The 18,885-nt window shown below is 39.7% G+C and overlaps 1 protein-coding gene across 1 annotated transcript in view; it reads right to left on the bottom strand.

Moving 5' to 3' along the window:
* Window positions 1–18,885, bottom strand: part of bpifcl (BPI fold containing family C, like) — an 80,595-nt gene that overhangs the window by 28,169 nt on the left and 33,541 nt on the right. The window contains exons 8-11 of the mRNA XM_039735069.1: window positions 7,435–7,526; window positions 6,454–6,630; window positions 1,074–1,133; window positions 363–530 (exon numbers count right to left, since the gene is read on the bottom strand). Of these exons, the coding sequence (XP_039591003.1) occupies window positions 363–530; window positions 1,074–1,133; window positions 6,454–6,630; window positions 7,435–7,526 (497 nt within the window). The remainder of the gene's footprint in view (window positions 1–362; window positions 531–1,073; window positions 1,134–6,453; window positions 6,631–7,434; window positions 7,527–18,885) is intronic.

Genomic DNA, 18,885 nt, shown 5'->3' with positions numbered 1-18,885 from the left:
CTGAGAAAGTCTGCATAGAAAATCATAACGCGATACATAAAGAAAGTGCATTTTGATCAAATGTACAAAGCACTTCAGAAAACTCTGCTTCCATAAGACATAGCATTGCTCTGCAATATCGGAAGAGTTTCTGTTCTCTAGATGAAGAAAGGTGCTGAGGAGATCCTGGTCTTTCCTATGGCATTACATGTTTTTCACAAACACTATTATTCAACACAATTACACCATTTAAAGAAAATAGTAAAATCTTGCAAGTTAAGAACCACACATTTTTGTTTTAAATAGAAATGAAACTGAGAAAGTCACAAAATGTATAAATAGCCAAATGGAATGCACAGTACTTTATCTGGTCATCTACTCACAATTTCTAGGGCAAAGGCGGGTGCCAGGGTCTTATCTGGTAGGACCACAAACATTTTGGCAATTCCAAACACAGATTCTGTGATGTTGTCAGCGTGAACTTTAGTAAGCGGCGGTTCTCTGGCAAGCAGTAGTATTTGCATGGACATGTTGGGGTAGCGTTTTGGAAGCTGGAGAAGAATAAAGGAAGTGTAAATGACTCTGCACCAAAAAAGACATATCTTAGATTTTTCTATTCCTTTACAATACACAGCTAGAGCATCATATTCATTTTGCATAATCCTACTTTATATCAATGTTTCAGTTCAAAGGCAAAACCTTTCCCTGGATGGGATCCTAGTCTCATTGCCAATTTACAGTTGTGTCACATCATGAACTGATGGAAATTAAGGAGCCTTAAATTTGTGCCAAGTTTATTTTTCTATTTATTGTGCTTCTTAAATAGAGGGACTGTGTTGTAGGAGATTAAGTAACATTCAGGAGGGCACTTTATTTGTGTCCATCACTGTAGCACTCTCACCATCCAGCACCGAAGTTAAATGCTGACCAGTGTGGAAATGGAAGATTATTTCAAAACCTCATTTTTAAATCACACATTGGTACACATCAAGAGGTTAAATGTGACTGCAAGTAAAATAAAATGTTATAAAGATGAACAAATCTTGCTAAAGCACTAAAATTTTACAGAAAATGAAATAAACACTTATTCTTACCTCAGGTATAAAAACTCCAAAACTATTGGTGGTAAGCCTGATGGGAGACGATTTTGGAACCTGAAAGCGTCAGAACAAAGACTGTTGGAAACTAAGAGATGTACCAATGAAAGCTTAGTGTACATATTAAAGGATAATATTCAAAATACCGCTAGAAGACCTGGAATGTTAATAGATTCATTCTGAATTTCTGGCTGATGAGTCCCGAAGACGATCTCTTTGACCTCTTGGCATCACTGCTGTCTATTAGAACAACAACCATTTTTCTCTTGTATAGCCCAAAATCACACAAGGCGTGCCTCAATGTTCTTTAACAGCTCCTGTCTTTTGACAAGGCCCCTAACCTTGACTCTGTAAGAAAACAGGAAAAAATCCCAAAAGAAAACCCTTGATGGAAAAAAAAAAACGAAGAAATCTTGGGAAAGACAATTAAGAGAGAGACCCCCTTCCAGGTAGGATGGACATGAAGTGGATATCAAAAAATGCAATACACAAAACTGAACACATGTAATTGTCTTCACAGAGTAGATGGCCAATCTATCACCTCAGAAATACAATACAATAGTACAAACTACATTGTTCTTGTGTTCCTCTCTGGATTCTTTTTTGCTGCACATCAGGGTTGAAAATGGTTGCACCTCACGTACGCTGACCTTGACAGTAATAAAGATGTTTTTAACTACTATAAGACCTCTTCAACCAGTTCATTTTTTGAACCCCATATTCCAACTCCAGGATAACAGAATCCAAATATGAGCAGGCCCAGCTATTTTAGAATTGCCAATCAGTCAAACACTTCCTTAGGGAAAGCTCTGATGAACACAGGCAGGAGACAAGAAGATCTGTGCACACTGTGTTTCAGTCAAGGATCAAACTGGGACTGATATTTATGTCAGTTTAAAATAACCATGATGATAAACTAAGTTTCCCTCTTGGGACAATAAAATTTTGAGTGGAACTCAGTTTGTGAGGTACTTGGACCACAATTCCCAACAACCCCAATAGTACTACACCATTGGGAAACTTTGCATTTGCCACGTGAGTTGCTGGTCAGAACAAGATGAGGCACTAATTTAAAAAATTACTTGTAAGATGCCCGAAGAGGTAACCGTGATCATCAGATGTCTATTTGTTATAAAGCTTCATCCCACAACTGGATTACAAATTCTGCCACATATTGGAGTACAATTCTTTTGTAGATTTATGTTCTTGTCCTGTGCCTTAATGTTCATGTGGTTTCATTTGGGAAGTGCTCCTAATCACTTCAAATCCTCACGTAACAAACAGAACGTAGTACGACAATACTTTATGTAACTATGACACCCCAGGTAAGGACACTGTTGTACCATTCCCGACTTGGGGTGCCAGTAGGTGAGACCCAGCAATCAGGGGATGGAGTAAGAGAGACTCAAACTAAAAAAGACTATTCAAAAACAGAATTCTGTTTTAATCCATCCGTGTCCAAACTATTTTACAAACAAATATCTTGCAAAATATTTACAAAGTCTAATGCAAAGATGCTTCCAAAACAAAAGAAAATTAGTTCAGGTGCTACAAAAGTGAAAAAAAAAAGCTGCAAGACAGATAATGAAGGTCAGACTGAAAAATTAAACAAAAACAATGAAAAACTAAGCACCTACTACATGCACAAAGGTCAGTACGTATCTCTACTTCTAAGCAAAGCAAACCAGTAGCACCGATGTACATTTTAGTCTGAAGACCTGGTCAAATAATGACCGCTGGTGTTTGGACCATGATTTTATACCGCAAGCCCTTTTGTCCATCCAATCCTCATTTACATTACCCATGGACCTCCAAAAAACTGTCACGTTGGGATGTGCACCGTATGTCAACACCTGCTCAGGTGCAGTCCACCCTATTTAAACGTTCCTGCACTCGCGAGCGCATACCCGTCTGTCTTGGTGATGTGAAGGTTCCTCGTTCAAAATATAACCAACCTACTCAAAGCACCATGATGCCCCAGCATTGATGGACTAAAAGCCAGAAGTCCACGTGATCATCATCATCATCATCATCATCAAATCCTTCCGTGAAAACCATAAATACAAAGAGGACTGTTTCATTTCTGTTAGGTAGATTGCCCAGAGGGGACTGGGCGGTCTCATGGCCTGGAATCCCTGCAGATTTTATTTTTTTCTTCTCCAGCCGTCTGGAGTTTTTTTTTTTTTCTGTCCCCCCTGGCCATTGGACCTTACTCTTATTCTATGTTAATTAATGTTGACTTATTTTATTTTCTTACTGTGTCTCTTATTTTTCTATTCTTCATTATGTAAAGCACTTTGAGCTACATTTTTTTGTATGAAAATGTACTATATAAATAAATGTTGTTGTTGTTGTTGTTGTTCAGCCTATAAGGAGGTGCTGTTTTACTTTTTCACTTCTATTCCTTTTTGCTGGCTACTCTGAAACTGTGCTCTCTATCTTTCTGACCTGTACCTCTGAATTTAAATATAGCACTTTTGCCTTCTCTCCTGCAGCGGTTATGTAACCGGTAACAGTGGTAGTAATAGTATTTTCAGGTAAAAGCACACACAATCTCAAGTTGTTTCAAAGGACACAATGATTTCAATTCATTCCAGGAGCCTGCTTAGTCACCAGATCTCAGCCTAACTGAGTGTGCGACTGACAAGTCTGCAGGAATAACCTGTGAGAACAGGTCAAGATCAACTAATTAATACTTTCAGGACTTCAATTCATGCATTGAAAGAGTCATGCTGTTGTGGTGGCAACAAGGGTTTGTATTCGGTACCACCTTAGGAAAGCAGATCTTAACCTGGTTCTGCTTCAGCCTCACTACAAACCAAGAGTGAGGGAGCTACCTACAACCACACGCACATTCAGGAAGTGGTCCCTTGAGGCAGAGCAGTCTCGGAGAGACTGCTTTGGAACTACGGACTGGGATATCCTGCAGGTATCACATAGTGAGAAAATTGAGGAGGTTGTTGACTGCACTACTGACTACATCAACTTCTGTATGGACATTGTAGTTCCAGTGAGAACAGTACGCTGCTATGCTAACAACAAGCCGTGGATTACAAGTGACATCAAGGGCCTTTTGAACCAGAAGAAAAGGGCTTTTAAAGGCAGTGATCAGCATGAGCTCAAGCGCGTGCAAAAGGAACTCCGAATTCAGCTCAGGGCGGCGAAGGAGCAGTACAGGAGAAAGCTAGAGCAGAAATTGCAGAATAACAGCATAAGGCAAGTGTGGGATGGGATGAAGATCATCCCTGGCTGCAGCTCAAAGCAGCAGAGTGCCACCATCAAGAGAGACGTGGAGAGAGCAAACCAGATGAACAACTTCTTTAACAGGTTTGACCACCCTAACCCACGCTCACCTTGGAGTACTGCACCCTCCACCCATCCTTCTGCTGATACCAGCATAGGAGAGACATCCCCACCCACAATTACAGCAGCGCAGGTGAGCAGAGAGCTGAGGAGACTTCATGCCAGCAAAGCAGCAGGTCCAGATGGAGTATCGCCACGACTGCTGAAGGCCTGAGCGCTGGAGCTGGGGGGTCCTCTACAGCGCTTCTTCAATCTGAGCCTGGAACAGGGGAGAGTCTTTGAAAAACATCTTGTATCACCCCAGTCCCAAAGGTATCATGTCCTAGTGAGCTGAATGACTTCCGACCTGTCGCCCTGACTTCACATGTGATGAAGACCATGGAGCGGCTGCTGCTTCACCACCCGAGGCCACAGGTCTGCCACGCCCTCGACCCTCTGCAGTTCACATACCAGGAGAAGGTGGGTGCGGAGGATGCCATCATCTATATGCTACACCGATCCCTACCCCACTTGGACAGAGGCAGTGGTGGGCCTTCAACACCATCCAACCTCTGCTCCTTATGGACAAGCTAACAGAGATGGGAGTAGATTCACACCTGGTGGCATGTTTCGTGGACTATCTTACAGACAGACCTCAGTATGTGCGTCTCGGGAACTGCAGGTCTGACATTGTGGTCAGCAACACAGGAGCGCTGCAGGAGACTGTACTTTCTCCGGTCCTGTTCAGCCTATATACATCAGACTTTCAATACAACTCGGAGTCCTGCCACGTACAAAAGTTCGCTGACGACACTGCTATCATGGGCTGCATCAGGAGTGGGCAGGAGGAGGAGTATAAGAAACTAATGAAGGACTTTGTTAAGTGGTGAAACTCAAACCACTTACACCTGAACACCAGCAAGACCAAGGAACTAGTGGTGGTTTTAGGAGGCCCAGGCCCCTCATGGACCCCGTGATCATCAGAGGAGACTGTGTGCAGAGGGTACAGACCTATAAATACCTGGGAGTGCAGGTGGATGATAAATTGGACTGGACTGCCAATACTGATGCTCTGTGTAAGAAAGATCAGAGCCAACTATACTTTCTTAGAAGGTTGGCGTCCTTCAACATCTGCAATAAGATGCTGCAGATGTTCTACCAGACGGTTGTGGCGAGTGCCCTCTTCTATGCGGTTGTGTGCTGGGGAGGCAGCATAAAGAAGAAGGACATCTCACGCCTGGACAAACTGGTGAGGAAGGCAGGCTATATTGTAGGAATGAAGCTGAACAGTTTAACATCCGTGGCAGAGTGACGGGCACTGAGCAGGCTCCTGTCAATCATGGAGAATCCACTGCATCCACTGAACAGGATCATCTCCAGACAGAGGAGCAGCTTCAGCGATAGACTGCTGTCACCGTTCTGCTCCACTGACAGACTGAGGAGATCGTTCCTCCCCCACACTATGCGACTCTTCAATTCCACCGGGGGGTAAACATTGACATTATTCAAAGTTTTTGTCAGTTTTTACCTGCATTTTTATTACTCTTTAATTTAATATTGTTTTTTATCAGTATGCTGCTGCTGGATTATGTGAATTTCCCCTTGGGATTAATAAAGCATCTATCTATCTATCTATCTATCTATCTATCTATCTATCTATCTATCTATCTATCTATCTATCTATCTATCTATCTATCTATCTATCTATCTATCTATCTAAATGGACCTAATAAGAGATGCACTTTATTTAAATACTTTGGTTAGGTGACATACCTAGTTGCCAGTACTTACACTCTCATTCTACCAAATAATGTTACATATATGCATTGTATCCAGTTGGCTGATAGTGGCCAGGCACAACATTCACTTTCAGTACACAACATAGCTTTGTTATGTCTGTGTTAATTATTTTTAGAAGAACTTCTGAAGTCCTAATCTTGCTTCTTCATTTAAAACATACACTAATGCACATGCACAGGAATTTTCTTGGGGCCATACCAACCCAGACCAAGCTGTAAAGTGTCTGTGCACAATATTAATGTTTTTAATTTGGGCATTTAGAAAAACTGTACAGATTTATGTAATATCTACTTACCATTTCATCAGTCACAGAAAACTTTAGGACTCCAGCTGAGAAATATGCAAAAGCTGCAGAATTTATAGAGAAGGCTGACAGGCCAAAGTACAGCATGAAGTTGTTCTCCATTGGAAGTTTAAATGGATGTGGTGTAAAGGGAGGCTCCTGGTGGTGTGCAGTGCTGTACCACTCTCCCTGTCAGGGCAAGAAATGTTTAAAGACTGAAGACCCCTTTTATTACTTCTAACATTCTTAAATATGGTTTACCATTAGCATAATAGCAAGTGCATGGCAGCCGTGCTGGGCCTCTTAAATGGGAGTTACACCATCCATCCATTTATCCATTGCTGTAACCTATTTGTTCCAATTCAGGTTTGCAGGGATTTGGATCAAGATGTAAGGCACAACCCTGGACTGGACATACATTTACTGTAGGGCACACATAGTCATCTGGGAACAGTTCAGGGTCACCATCTTCCTAGTATGCACATCTTTGAGATGCCATTGTAGTAACCAGAGAAAAACTCCTGCAGACATGAGGAGAATGTGCAAAAGCCACAGAATCAGTGACAGGGTCAGGATTCAAAGCCAGCTCTCTGGCATTAGCCACTGATCCACCTTATTGAAGCTGGAAAAATGCTGTATGCATAAATGATTTATTTTCAATGATTTCTTTGCCTTATCTTTTGTATGTGGGTCAAATTTCACATACTGTACCTGAAATAGAAATACCCTGAAATAGGTGTCACAATGGACAAAAACTGTGACCAATTCTTTCATCTACACCTACAAGTTATAAAGGGAAGAAATATACTTAGCTTGCTAATTCAACTTTCAGTACTATTCTATTATAACAGTATTTCTTTTATTTAAACATTTTCCCCCAAGTTTACTAAAATGTTCAATTAGCATCCAGTTAGATTGTTTAACACCTTTTTCAAGTACCAAGTTGTCCTGTTTTGAAAAATATAAGAAATGAACAAATTTAATGAAACCTACCTTTATGTCAAGCTCAATGCTGGTGTTCTGGATAAGAGGAGGCTTGATGAGTGGAAACTCAAGCACAACAGTTGGGTCGAGCTGAAACGTAACTAAGGAGCAGAGATAAAGATTCAGTTAATTCAGATTAACACACCGTTATTATACAGTGCCCTGAACAACAATATTTCTTTTCTGCTAGACCCTTTAGTGCAGTATCATCAAACATAGAGTCACCATACAGTATAGTGCCACACACGTGCGAGTAGGAGACAGCTAAAGGGTCTAAATGACAGTAATTCCACACCAGACCATGGGGCGGCGGGGTGCACTGAGTGTCTCTCTCAACCTTTTGCAGACCACTCTCGGGAAATCCTGCCAGGTTTCGGCCCTTGAGATGACGTCTCTTCAGGTCCTGGGCCTAGAGAGGATGTCACTTCCAATTCCAGCCCTAGAGATGACATCACTTCCTTAACCGACCTTTAAAGCCGCCAACTTAGCTCTAAGACTTCAGATCTATTTTGAACTCCGACTTGTGAAAATATATCAATTTTATTTAAACACTTTTGCAGACAGGGCACATTATACGGGTGGCTGCCCCAAACCTTCATAATGGCTTTGTCTCATTATTCTGACAATAGCAACACTGTGCCAGCACCATATGGTATACAGTATAGCAACTCTGTGCCAGCAATGCGGATCACTAAACAAGGCAATGGCAAAGAAAAAAAATTGTAACCAATTGCAGTTGTATTAGATTAAAAATACAAATATCACATCCTAAATATCAAAATGGTAACAGCCAACCAATACAAGCAACTGGGCCACCAAATATTCATAATCTACGATTTGCAGAGCAAACAGATTGATAATGTAAAAGCTTTCCAAAGTGACTAATCAAGTCAAACGGCTGACTATAGAGGACATGTGCAGACTAAGATGAGGGGTGACAACTTTACAGAGGCATCTTACAAAAATGTCCTGTGTGATTCGGAGTGTCCCAATTAATGGTCATTTGAAGTACTTGCCACAGGGCCTTACGGTCACTAATACTGCAGCTGTTCTACTGGATTGTCATGTATCTGGCTGGTGAGCCCTTCACAATACATCTGCAGAAGTTAACTAGGATGTGAGGGAACCACCAATCAATGCCCAGCTCCCCAAAGTGAAAGTCATCTTGAGCATTCTTGGCAAGACTAGTTTGACTAGCTGTGCCACCTGTCTAAGATGAGTTGAAATCTAAGTAATCAATGTAGACCTCAGCATTAACGTTTGCAGTACACCATACAATGCATATGTCTCGGTTATACGGCGTTTGCTATGGGATTGGTAAAAGCAGTGTCAGTGTTTGTTTTGCACCATCTATTGGAATGACAAATGTACTGTATTTTATTACTACAAATATTTGTGATGTGCCACCTTTTTCACAAATAGACACTTGTCCTTTTATTAAGTTGGATTAAAGGATCATGAGAGATCTTAAGTGATTTAAACCCCTAAAAACTAAAAGCTACTTAGTCTGTCCATAGCAACCTTATTATTATCCTTAGGCACACGACTTGTTCCAAATCTTGTACAAGTTCACAATCCACTCCTTTGTTTTACTAATACTGAGTGACAAGTTGTTTTTATTGCACCATTCATGAGAAGTGTAAATGTCTTGTTAGGGCAAACAAACCTAACACTGCAAACATGTAGAAAGAGTTGGTGTAATCCTTGATGATACAGTCATGAGTAGACAAATGAGTAGGCTGAGCTTTAGGGTGCTGCGGTGTTTAAGGTTAGTCTGTTAGATGTGCAGCCTACCAGTCAGCAAGTCTTTTAGCTGGATGGTGTTTAGTCCAAGAATTCTGAGCTTTGGAAGATGATGGTACTGATTGCCAAGCTAAAGTTAATAAACAGCACTCTCTGTAAAGTGGTCCTTTTGACAAAATAGGTTAGTGCTGCATAGAAAACTGCTGAACTGTTTCAGATCCAGTGGTCCTGGTATGCTTGACTTGATATAGGCTATGACCAACATTTCATCAATAATATGAGTATTCTCCACCTGACTGCAGATTTCTCTGTCAGTGGAACAATGGTAGTTGGGTCATGATGTCTGATCTTGCTGTTTTACTCTTGGCCTCGTAAAGAGGAATTCCTTCTTATTCTCCACTAAAATAAGCGTAGTCATGATGTTGAAATTTCCTTCTCTGTTTACTAACTTTATACTGGCTATTCATATTTGTTACACACCTATGAAATATAGGGATACTTCGTCATTTTGCTTTCTAGATTTGTGTATGAGCAATAATTTATATTATAATATGATGAACTTTTGTTTTACAAATCTTCAGCAGGATTAAGCAGCTTCAATAATAGATTATCAGGTCATGTATGTTACATTTCTACATACATGGTCTGCAATGTCTGCTTTTCTTCTTTCCTCTTCATTGCTCTGATTATTGTATTTTGATTCTTACTCTATTTTCTGCTGGGATTGGCTCAGTCTATTCACAACCCTGAAATGGATTAAGCAGGTTAATTCATTTTATGTTATTATTTTTCCATTATTGATCTCTACATCTGAAGAGCTGTTAATAACTCATGGAAATGAATTTGTGGCCTGTGTGTGTTCTTGTGATTAAAAACATATTGTACATGGTATGCATAAGTATGAATTTAAACCCTGGATCTGGGCTACACAGATTCATCTGGACCAGACTGATCCCATTTAAAATACACAGCCATATTCTCAGACATAACTCACAGCACTATTATGTTTTCCAGCTAAAGTATGTATGGCGGCAGCTCAAAAGAGTCTGGACTGTTGGTGGGGTCAGGATTTGGTTATTCATATGGAGTGCTAATACCAGAATTATATCTGAAAGATGGTCACTGCTTTTCATCACAGCAGATGCAAACTTCAGTTGTGATTGCTATATCATCCTAGCAATTCTTGAATAAGTACAACACATTTGTAGTGATTGCATGATAATCAGACCTTCAAAACTTCATGACAGATAGTGACTTGGATCATATAATGTAGAATGTCCAGGAGGGGATGAGCAGCCATTTGGCCTAGGTCAACAAATCTTTGCATTCTTAAGTATGTATCAAGTTTTTAAGAAATTTCGACATATTTTCATATGAGATATAGGATGAGACAATATTGTTTATATCGATATAGTCTATGTTGCATGATAGATAGATAGATAGATAGATAGATAGATAGATAGATAGATAGATAGATAGATAGATAGATAGATAGATAGATAGATAGATAGCATACTGATAAAAACAATATTAAATTAAAGAGTGATAAAAATGCAGGTATAACAGACAAAAAGTCGCAAAGTGTGGGGGAGGAACGATCTCCTCAGTCTGTCAGTGGAGCAGGACGGTGATAGCAGTCTGCCGCTGAAGCTGCTCCTCTGTCTGGAGATGATCCTGTTCAGTGGATGCAGTGGATTCTCTATGATTGACAGGAGCCTGCTCAGTGCCCGTCGCTCTGCCACAGATGTCAAACTGCCCATCTCCATGCCTACAACAGAGCCTGCCTTCCTCACCAGTTTGTCCATACGTGAGGCATTCTTTATGCTGCCTCCCCAGCACACCACCGCGTAGAAGAGGGTGCTCGCCACAACCGTCTGATAGAACATTTGCAGCATCTTATTGCAGATGTTGAAAGATGCCAACCTTCTAAGGAAATATAGTCGACTTTGTCCTCTCTTAAAATGTATACTCATACAGCTGCCAGTTCGTCTTTCTCTTCTCCCCATTTGTCTCTCGTACAACTACACCCTGCCCCACCTCTTTCCCTCTCTGAACACAATTCACTCCTCCCTCACCTTTTTACTTGGTAAGTGCTGCAGGAAGTGACAGGACGGAGACAGATAAAAACACATAGGGATCTATTGTAGAAGAGCTGGTTGGTAAAAAGAAAAAAGATGGCTCAGTTATTTCGAGATGGTTTGGGTTCAAAGTGTCAGATGAACAACAGAATAATGTATTCTATAAAGAATGTAAAGAATGTCGAGTCCCGACAAAAGCTTTGAGCATTACTAATCTTTTCCAACATTTACAACAGCGCCATAAAGTGCAGCATTAAGAGTTTGTGAAAATGCATGCTGCAGCCCAGACCATGAGGTCTTCCCAGCCTCCTTCCCCAAAGCAAACCACGTTACAAAACTCATATACCCATGCTGTGCCTTATGAGAAAAAAAGTGAGAAGTGGGGCTTATCATATCGCTAAAGACATGGTCCCCATCTCAACTGTGGAACAAGACAGCTTTATACAGTTGCTAAAAACTCATGATGAAGATACAGGTTACCTAGTCGGAATTACTTTGCAAAACAAGTACTGCCAAAAATGTATACTGAAGTTAGAGAAAGTCTTGCCACCTGGCTCGCCAAAGTGTTTCACGTCACACTGACCACCGATATTTGGTCCAGCAGGACCTGCGAGCCATACATAAGTGTGACAATACATTTCATGGGAGACTGGGAGCTGAAAAGTGCCTGCCTCCAAACCAGCCACATTCCCCAAGACCACACCAGGGAGCATACAGCTGAAGCCTTGTAGGATGCCCTCACAAGCTGGAGGCTCAACCCGATGGGACCAGTTGCTACTGACTACTGACAACGGGATTACTGTTGTCAAGGTGATGTAACTAAACAAGTGGCTGAGGATCCAGTGCTTTGGTCACAGACTTCATCTTGTCATTGGTGATTGCAATATTGAATTACTTAATTTGAAATAAGAAAAAAAAATATGCCAGACGAAATGTACTCTTTTACGGCTGATTTTTATTTCCCTTTTTTCCCAGGACTGAATATTTTTCCAAAAATTTCTGGATTATAAAAAGAAAACAAAGTAATGGTTTCTCACATAAATCTCAACATATAACGTTTGTTGCAGCATGCAGTGTGTAGACACTGGCAGCGGCTGGACAGTGGTGGCGGCGGCGGTGGCATGTTAACTGGGGATTGATCAGGTGATGCCAGTGCCTCCCTTTCGTTTTACATCAAGATCTCCAGATCGCATGCACCAAATCATAGTCCAACAAGTCGGAGTCCAATTCAAAATAATAAAATATATGCAAAATGTCATCCACTGAGTATTTTGCTTTGCACATTTACTTCACTCTCTCGCCCGCAATCAATGCCATTCTAGATGTTGTTTACTCTGTGCTACTGACACACATGCAGGGTCAAGTCAAATCAATTAATCTACCAGTCCTCCAGGCAAAGAGGGTCTGCCCATAACGTAACAATGAGTTTTATCGACATTTACAGCTTTTTTTCGCCCTCTCCCTGCCCTAAAAGAGTTAAGTAAAAAGTTTATATAACCATTTGCAGAGCTAAATATGCCTATTGACCATAAGATAATCTATTTTAGGGGTGTCAAACTGCGGTCCTGGAGGGCCACAGTGGCTGCAGGTGTTCATTCTAACCATCTTCTTAATCAGTGACAAGTGTGGAATAAAAATTACAGTTTTGGCTGCTAATTCACTTCTTTTGCCTTAGTTTTAATTAACTTGACTCAGGCCCCTTAGTTGTTTCTTTTTCCTTAACTAACTGCCAAATAATAATGAGACAAAATGAGCTGCCACATGACCAGCTAACCTGTGCCCATCACACAATATTTTGAAACAAACAAGGGTGGAGGTATCATTAAGGTTTATCTCCGAGGTCACCAAAACATTTTGACGGTGTCCTTAAAAAAAACAGAAAATCAACAGTTCTACTGTAGCAAAAAGAGAGCGGCAACAAGCTGTGGAATTATACAGTATAACGGGTTTAATTAACAGCAAGAATTGGCTTCTCATTAAGAACCTGGCTAGAGTGAAACTGGTTGAAGTTTGAAGCTCCAATTCAACTTGTTATCTGTCAGCTCATTTCACATCTCATTTCTGTTTGGCTTTTATTTAATGAAGAAAAGAATCAATTAAGAGGACTAAATCATTAAAAACAAAAAAAAATCCTTATTAGCAAAAAATCCTTATTAGCAGTGAAACCTGGTCACTGATTAGGAAATGGATTAGAATGAAAACCTGCAGACACTGTAGCCCTTCAGACATGGAGTTTGACATCTGTGATCTATTTGAAATGTTTAGGCTTGTACAGGTGCCATTTATGAAATTGCAACTTTGTTACATAAACTATCAGGCCTATTGGAGTGTGTGTGTTAGACTGAGAATTGTAACATTGAGGTGCTTTTCTCCCCTCCTCTCTGATTTTATACTTTGTTTTTGAATATATCTCTCTCAGCATCCCCTCTCATGCATCTCACACTGACTGTTCCTCTTTGTTTTGCATCAGCAAAGCCTGACCTATCACAACAAAGTCAAACTGACCAATCAGATTGCTATGAGGGACTGGACACACAGGCCTTGGTGTTTTATTATGTGTGTGTGTGTACATATATATATATATATATATATATATATATATATATATATATATATATATATATATATATATATATATATATATACAGTATATTAGAGGATTCGCCCCCGTTCACTTCGCTCGTCAACCCCCCTGGTCTGCACTATGCACCAGCCACTTCATGTCTCTGCCACTCGCATTGAGAAGAGGGCAGCTTAATGCACCCCATGGAGACGCCGTTGCTCCTCCAAAACCTCCTCTTAATTGGTGATACATTGGGAAGCAAATACAGTTTTTTTTACCTCATCTTTGCTCGATCAGCTGCTGGCTTGCTGCTGCCTCCGTGCCACGTGATCTGCATCCTGCATGGCGCTTTGAACATTTAAAAGCCTGTACAGCAGCTGTCCTACTCTTTGTCTTTTTTTTTACGGCGCCAAGCGTGGTTAAATCTCTTGGCACAAAGTCTCGTCTTGCAGAACGTGAGTTCTTGATATTTTTTACTTTAGAATTTAAAAATTGAATAAGAATCTGATAATCTAACAAAATCACATTGAAGTATGATAAATTCTGAAAAGAATGATACCAAATATATATTTAGGTTTTAAAATAAGCCTGATTTAAGTGTGACAAAAAAGTGACATAAAACCGTTGCACAAAATTGTTGCACTTTTAGACTTAGGATTTTATAGAGTAGATATATATATATATATATATATATATATATATATATATATATATATATATATATATATATATATATATATATATATATACTAATAAAAGGCAAACCACTCACTGACTCACTCACTCATCACTGATTCTCCAACTTCCCGTGTAGGTAGAAGGCTGAAATTTGGCAGGCTTATTCCTTACAGCTTACTTGCAAAAGTTAAGCAGGTTTCATTTCGAAATTCTACACATAACGGTCATAGCGGTCGACAACGTCCGCCATGTTGAACTTTCTTATTTATGGCCCCATCTTCACGAGATTTGGTAGGCGGCTTCCCTGCGCTAACCGAAACCAATGCACGTACTTATTTTGGTGGTATGACGCCACTTTTGGCCGCCATATAGAGCTTTCCAACAGTCTTTGTTATTTATGGGCCCATCTTCAAGAAATTTGGTACGCGGGTTCCCAACGCTAACTGAATCCTACTTACATATATATATACGTCCATAGCCTGCAGCTTGGTCACCGTGTGAGGCGGCGTTGGGTCCCCCATCCCCACGCCTCCCACATTGTTGGCTGCCTGCCTATATAAGGTGTGGACTGATGACGGTACAGGAGATAATTATACTACACAGGAGCACTAGAAGAGTGAAATGCTTAAGCCCTTCACCTATGGTTCTGCATGTGAGTTGATGGCTACCGCTGAATTGTTCGGTTGTCGCTTTCAAGTGTACCGAAATGACCAAATATTTTACACCTTTCGACAACCGCCAATGCCTCTTAAACATCTTAGATTCACAGGTGACAATTTCAGTATTGGACACTTTGATGTTTATGAATGTTTACACTCTCAAAAGCTGGATTTGAAGTTATCAATGAAACTGGTTGTATACTTACAACGCTTGACAGATGCCGAATGTCACTTCAACACAAGTCCTGCAAATACTGTCGTAATTGAAACAAACCATGAAACTCAAACCGATTATGACAGCAGCAATCCAAGCTGTGAGATTTGAAACAAGATTACTGTTCATATGTCCAACTGTACGTTGCATGCTCAAGAGTATGCTCAGCGCACAGCTTGGTCATATTACAACCGGAGGGCCGAACTCACAATGTGGTATACAAAGAGATCCTTAACAAATAATTATTGGTATATTTTCCCTCAGTTTAAAAAGGTTTAATTTTCTTCTTAATAAAAATTTTAAGGCAGAACTTCGCCGCTGCGAAGCGCGGGTATTTTGCTAGTATATATATATATATATATGCACAGATTTTTGAGCTTTATAGATTAGATTTGTTGGGATGTTTTGTAATTAATGAGTAACGTAACTAATTTACTTTTATAAGTAACGTTCCCCACACTGCTGAGGAGACATAGGCTCCATGCTTGTTTTCAGATTCACAGTGGCCAACCGATGATGACATTTAAGTAGTTTTTGTGTGGTTTAATGACTATGAAGCATTTTGCCAAAGGAGAACTCCAGAAGTGGGCTTGCTCATATAAACAAAGGTTTTTACTTTAAACAGGTTACTTACCTTATCCTGGTTTTCTATGTGCAAGTAAACACACTGAGTGTGTTGCACCTTCCACTGGAATTCAGTAACGTGTGGCCTGTTCATTGGACATGACAGTTACTGTATACTATTTCTACAGTCCTTCTTTTAATAACTTAGTCACTCCATCACTTATAGAATAAATGGTCAATAGTTTTAGCAATTTTTTTTATGTTATCCTGTTTACTTTATATGTTAAATGTTTATTTCTCTAGTTATTATTATTATTATAGGCCAGGGGTCCTCAATCACAGTCATGGAGGGCCGCAGTGGCTGCAGGTTTTTGCTCCAACCCAGTTACTAAATCAGAAGCACTTATTGCTCAAGTAACACTTCTACTTCACTTCAGTTGTCTCGCTCATTAAGATTTTGAACCCTCATTGCGTATTTTGTTTTTAAAGAGCTGTATTCTTGGTTTTTAATTGCTTCTAATTAGCAATAACATGCAAATGACAAAAGAGACCAGCATTTCTCCATTTAGCTTGTTACTATTTACACCAGTGTGTATTTATCATGCACTATATGGTTTAATTAAATACTTGGAAGGAAAGTGAAGAACTGAGAATTGCTCGTCCATTTTAGCCTTCAAATCATTAGAAAGGGGAAGAAAATCCAGGATATGAGAATTACCTGACATGGCAGAATTAAAGCAGTAACAAGCCATTAAATTAAATTATTGGCAAGAATTGCTTTCTAATTAATCAACCAGGTTAGAATAAAAACCTGCAGCCACTGCGGCCCTCCAGGACTGTGATTGAGGACCCCTGTTATAGACTGTGAGTAGCATATTACTATGGAGATAATATTGTAATTTTCGTAAACACTTTGAGCTGCAACCAATATATGAAATGTGCTATATAAACACATTATTATTTTTTATTGAACTTTCATAATCCATTCATCCATTTACTGAACCCAATAGATCACATTTTTGAGTCAAACAAGATAAAGCTGATCCCAGCAGAATCTGAAGCTAACTCTGGGTGGCACATCAAGCTCTTACATCCAGTAAGACATGTCATGTTGTCATGCTGTGATGTCTAATACATGAACTCCGCTTCTCCAGTTGTTTTCACCATCTTTTCATTTCCTTCTCTGTATTTCTGATATGTTAATGTCTCTTCACTCTTGCAATCTGTCAGGCACCTACACTACATATGTACTGTTTCTTAGAATTTTGAACATTACAACTATCAGTATCTGCTTAGTACAAGGATGCTCAGAGTCAGTCCTCTTCGTGTCTGTCTGCTCCTTGATCACTGTCGCCATTCAGGTACAATTCAGAATTACTACTACTATTTAAACTAATTGGGCAATCAGCTCATCCATTTCTGTTCTCATGATGTAGTCAGAAAGACTTGGCTGTGTGTATTTATATTTTCAATATATATTTTATTAGAGGGGATTGTCCTTTTTCATTTTCTTCTTTGAATTGATATTTTTTGCTCTGTAGAGTTCACTTCCTTAATTATATTCAGGCAGTGACATTAAACAAAGAGCAGACAAAAAGAGGAATACGACTAAGTACTCTTCAGGAAAGGAAGTTGGCACCAATGGTGGGTGAAACGTGGGGGAGTTAACTTGAGGAGCCAGTGGTGAAGCGAAGCTGCTCTTTAAGTGTCATTTCCACACATGGGATAAACAGCTTAAATCATATTAATATCATCAGTATTTCAAAAGCACATTCTTAGCAAGCTTTCTCAGAAAAACTGAATAATGTTTATTACATTCATGCAAAAATGGATGAGAATTTTTAGACTCAAAAAGACAAAAGGATAATGGAAACAGGAGGAAGTTTAATTGACACGGGGTCTAAATAAGAATAGTTTTGAAAACCTGCAGATGTTACAGTCCACCAGGATGAGGACTCGGCTCATATGACACAATAGAGAAGGAGACCACCACTTCATTTCACCAGCAGTTTTCATGTTCTCAGCTACTTGGTCCTGTCTGCTTCTTGATCAAGTGGCTCTGCTTAAATGTTTTACAAGCTTGGATTTGAACTTCTTTTATAAATTACAAAATGCCTGCAGTAAAAGTAATTGATTGTCTATGGCAATATTAATTGATCATCCCAGACTTGTCCTCTGCGTACACAGCAGTAAACACCGTGTTCGTCTCCAAGAACACCTCTTACAGCGTGACACATGAAGATAATGTGGCCTAATGGGTATCATTTCTGCATCGCAGCACTCGTTTTTATGGGCATAATTCCATATCTGAGCTGTTCTCATAGTGTAAATAGAATTTTCATTAAAGATTTTAATAGCAAGTAAATTGGAAACACAATTATTAGCGAAATATAAGGAGTTTATGACTGGCAAGCCTGTCCAGGGCTGGTGCCTGTCTACTGCTCAATGCTGCTGAGGTCAGTTGTGGTCTCTCACATCTTTTAAAAGAAAACAGACTGAGAAACATGATGGAAGGAAAGTGCAATTTATGTTTGAAAAGAGTTGGATTTGTGCTCTGCTTCCTTTTTCATTTCATCTCATATCCCCTAACACTTGTTACAAAGACTTCCACGGATAAACAACAGTGAATTCAGAAATGGTTGGAAAATGCACAATTCTTTCAGAAAACATGGTTTCACTTTGTCATTATGGGTTATTGACTATGTAAAAATCACAGACTATCCAATTAAAATGTAATCTACAGTAGAAAGTGTGCAGAAAGTGAAGGGGTCTGAATCCACTGTATATACAGTGCATCCGGGAAGTATTCACAGCGCATCACTTTTTCCACATTTTGTTATGTTACAGCCTTATTCTAAAATGGATTAAATTCATTTTTTTCCTCAGAATTCTACACCCAACACCCCACAATGACAACGTGAAAAAAGTTTACTTGAGGTTTTTGTAAATTTATTAAAAATA

The sequence above is a fragment of the Polypterus senegalus genome, chromosome 14 (genome assembly GCF_016835505.1).
Source record: "Polypterus senegalus isolate Bchr_013 chromosome 14, ASM1683550v1, whole genome shotgun sequence".
Lineage (NCBI taxonomy): Eukaryota > Metazoa > Chordata > Cladistia > Polypteriformes > Polypteridae > Polypterus > Polypterus senegalus.
This window is presented reverse-complemented; position numbering and strand designations above follow the sequence as displayed.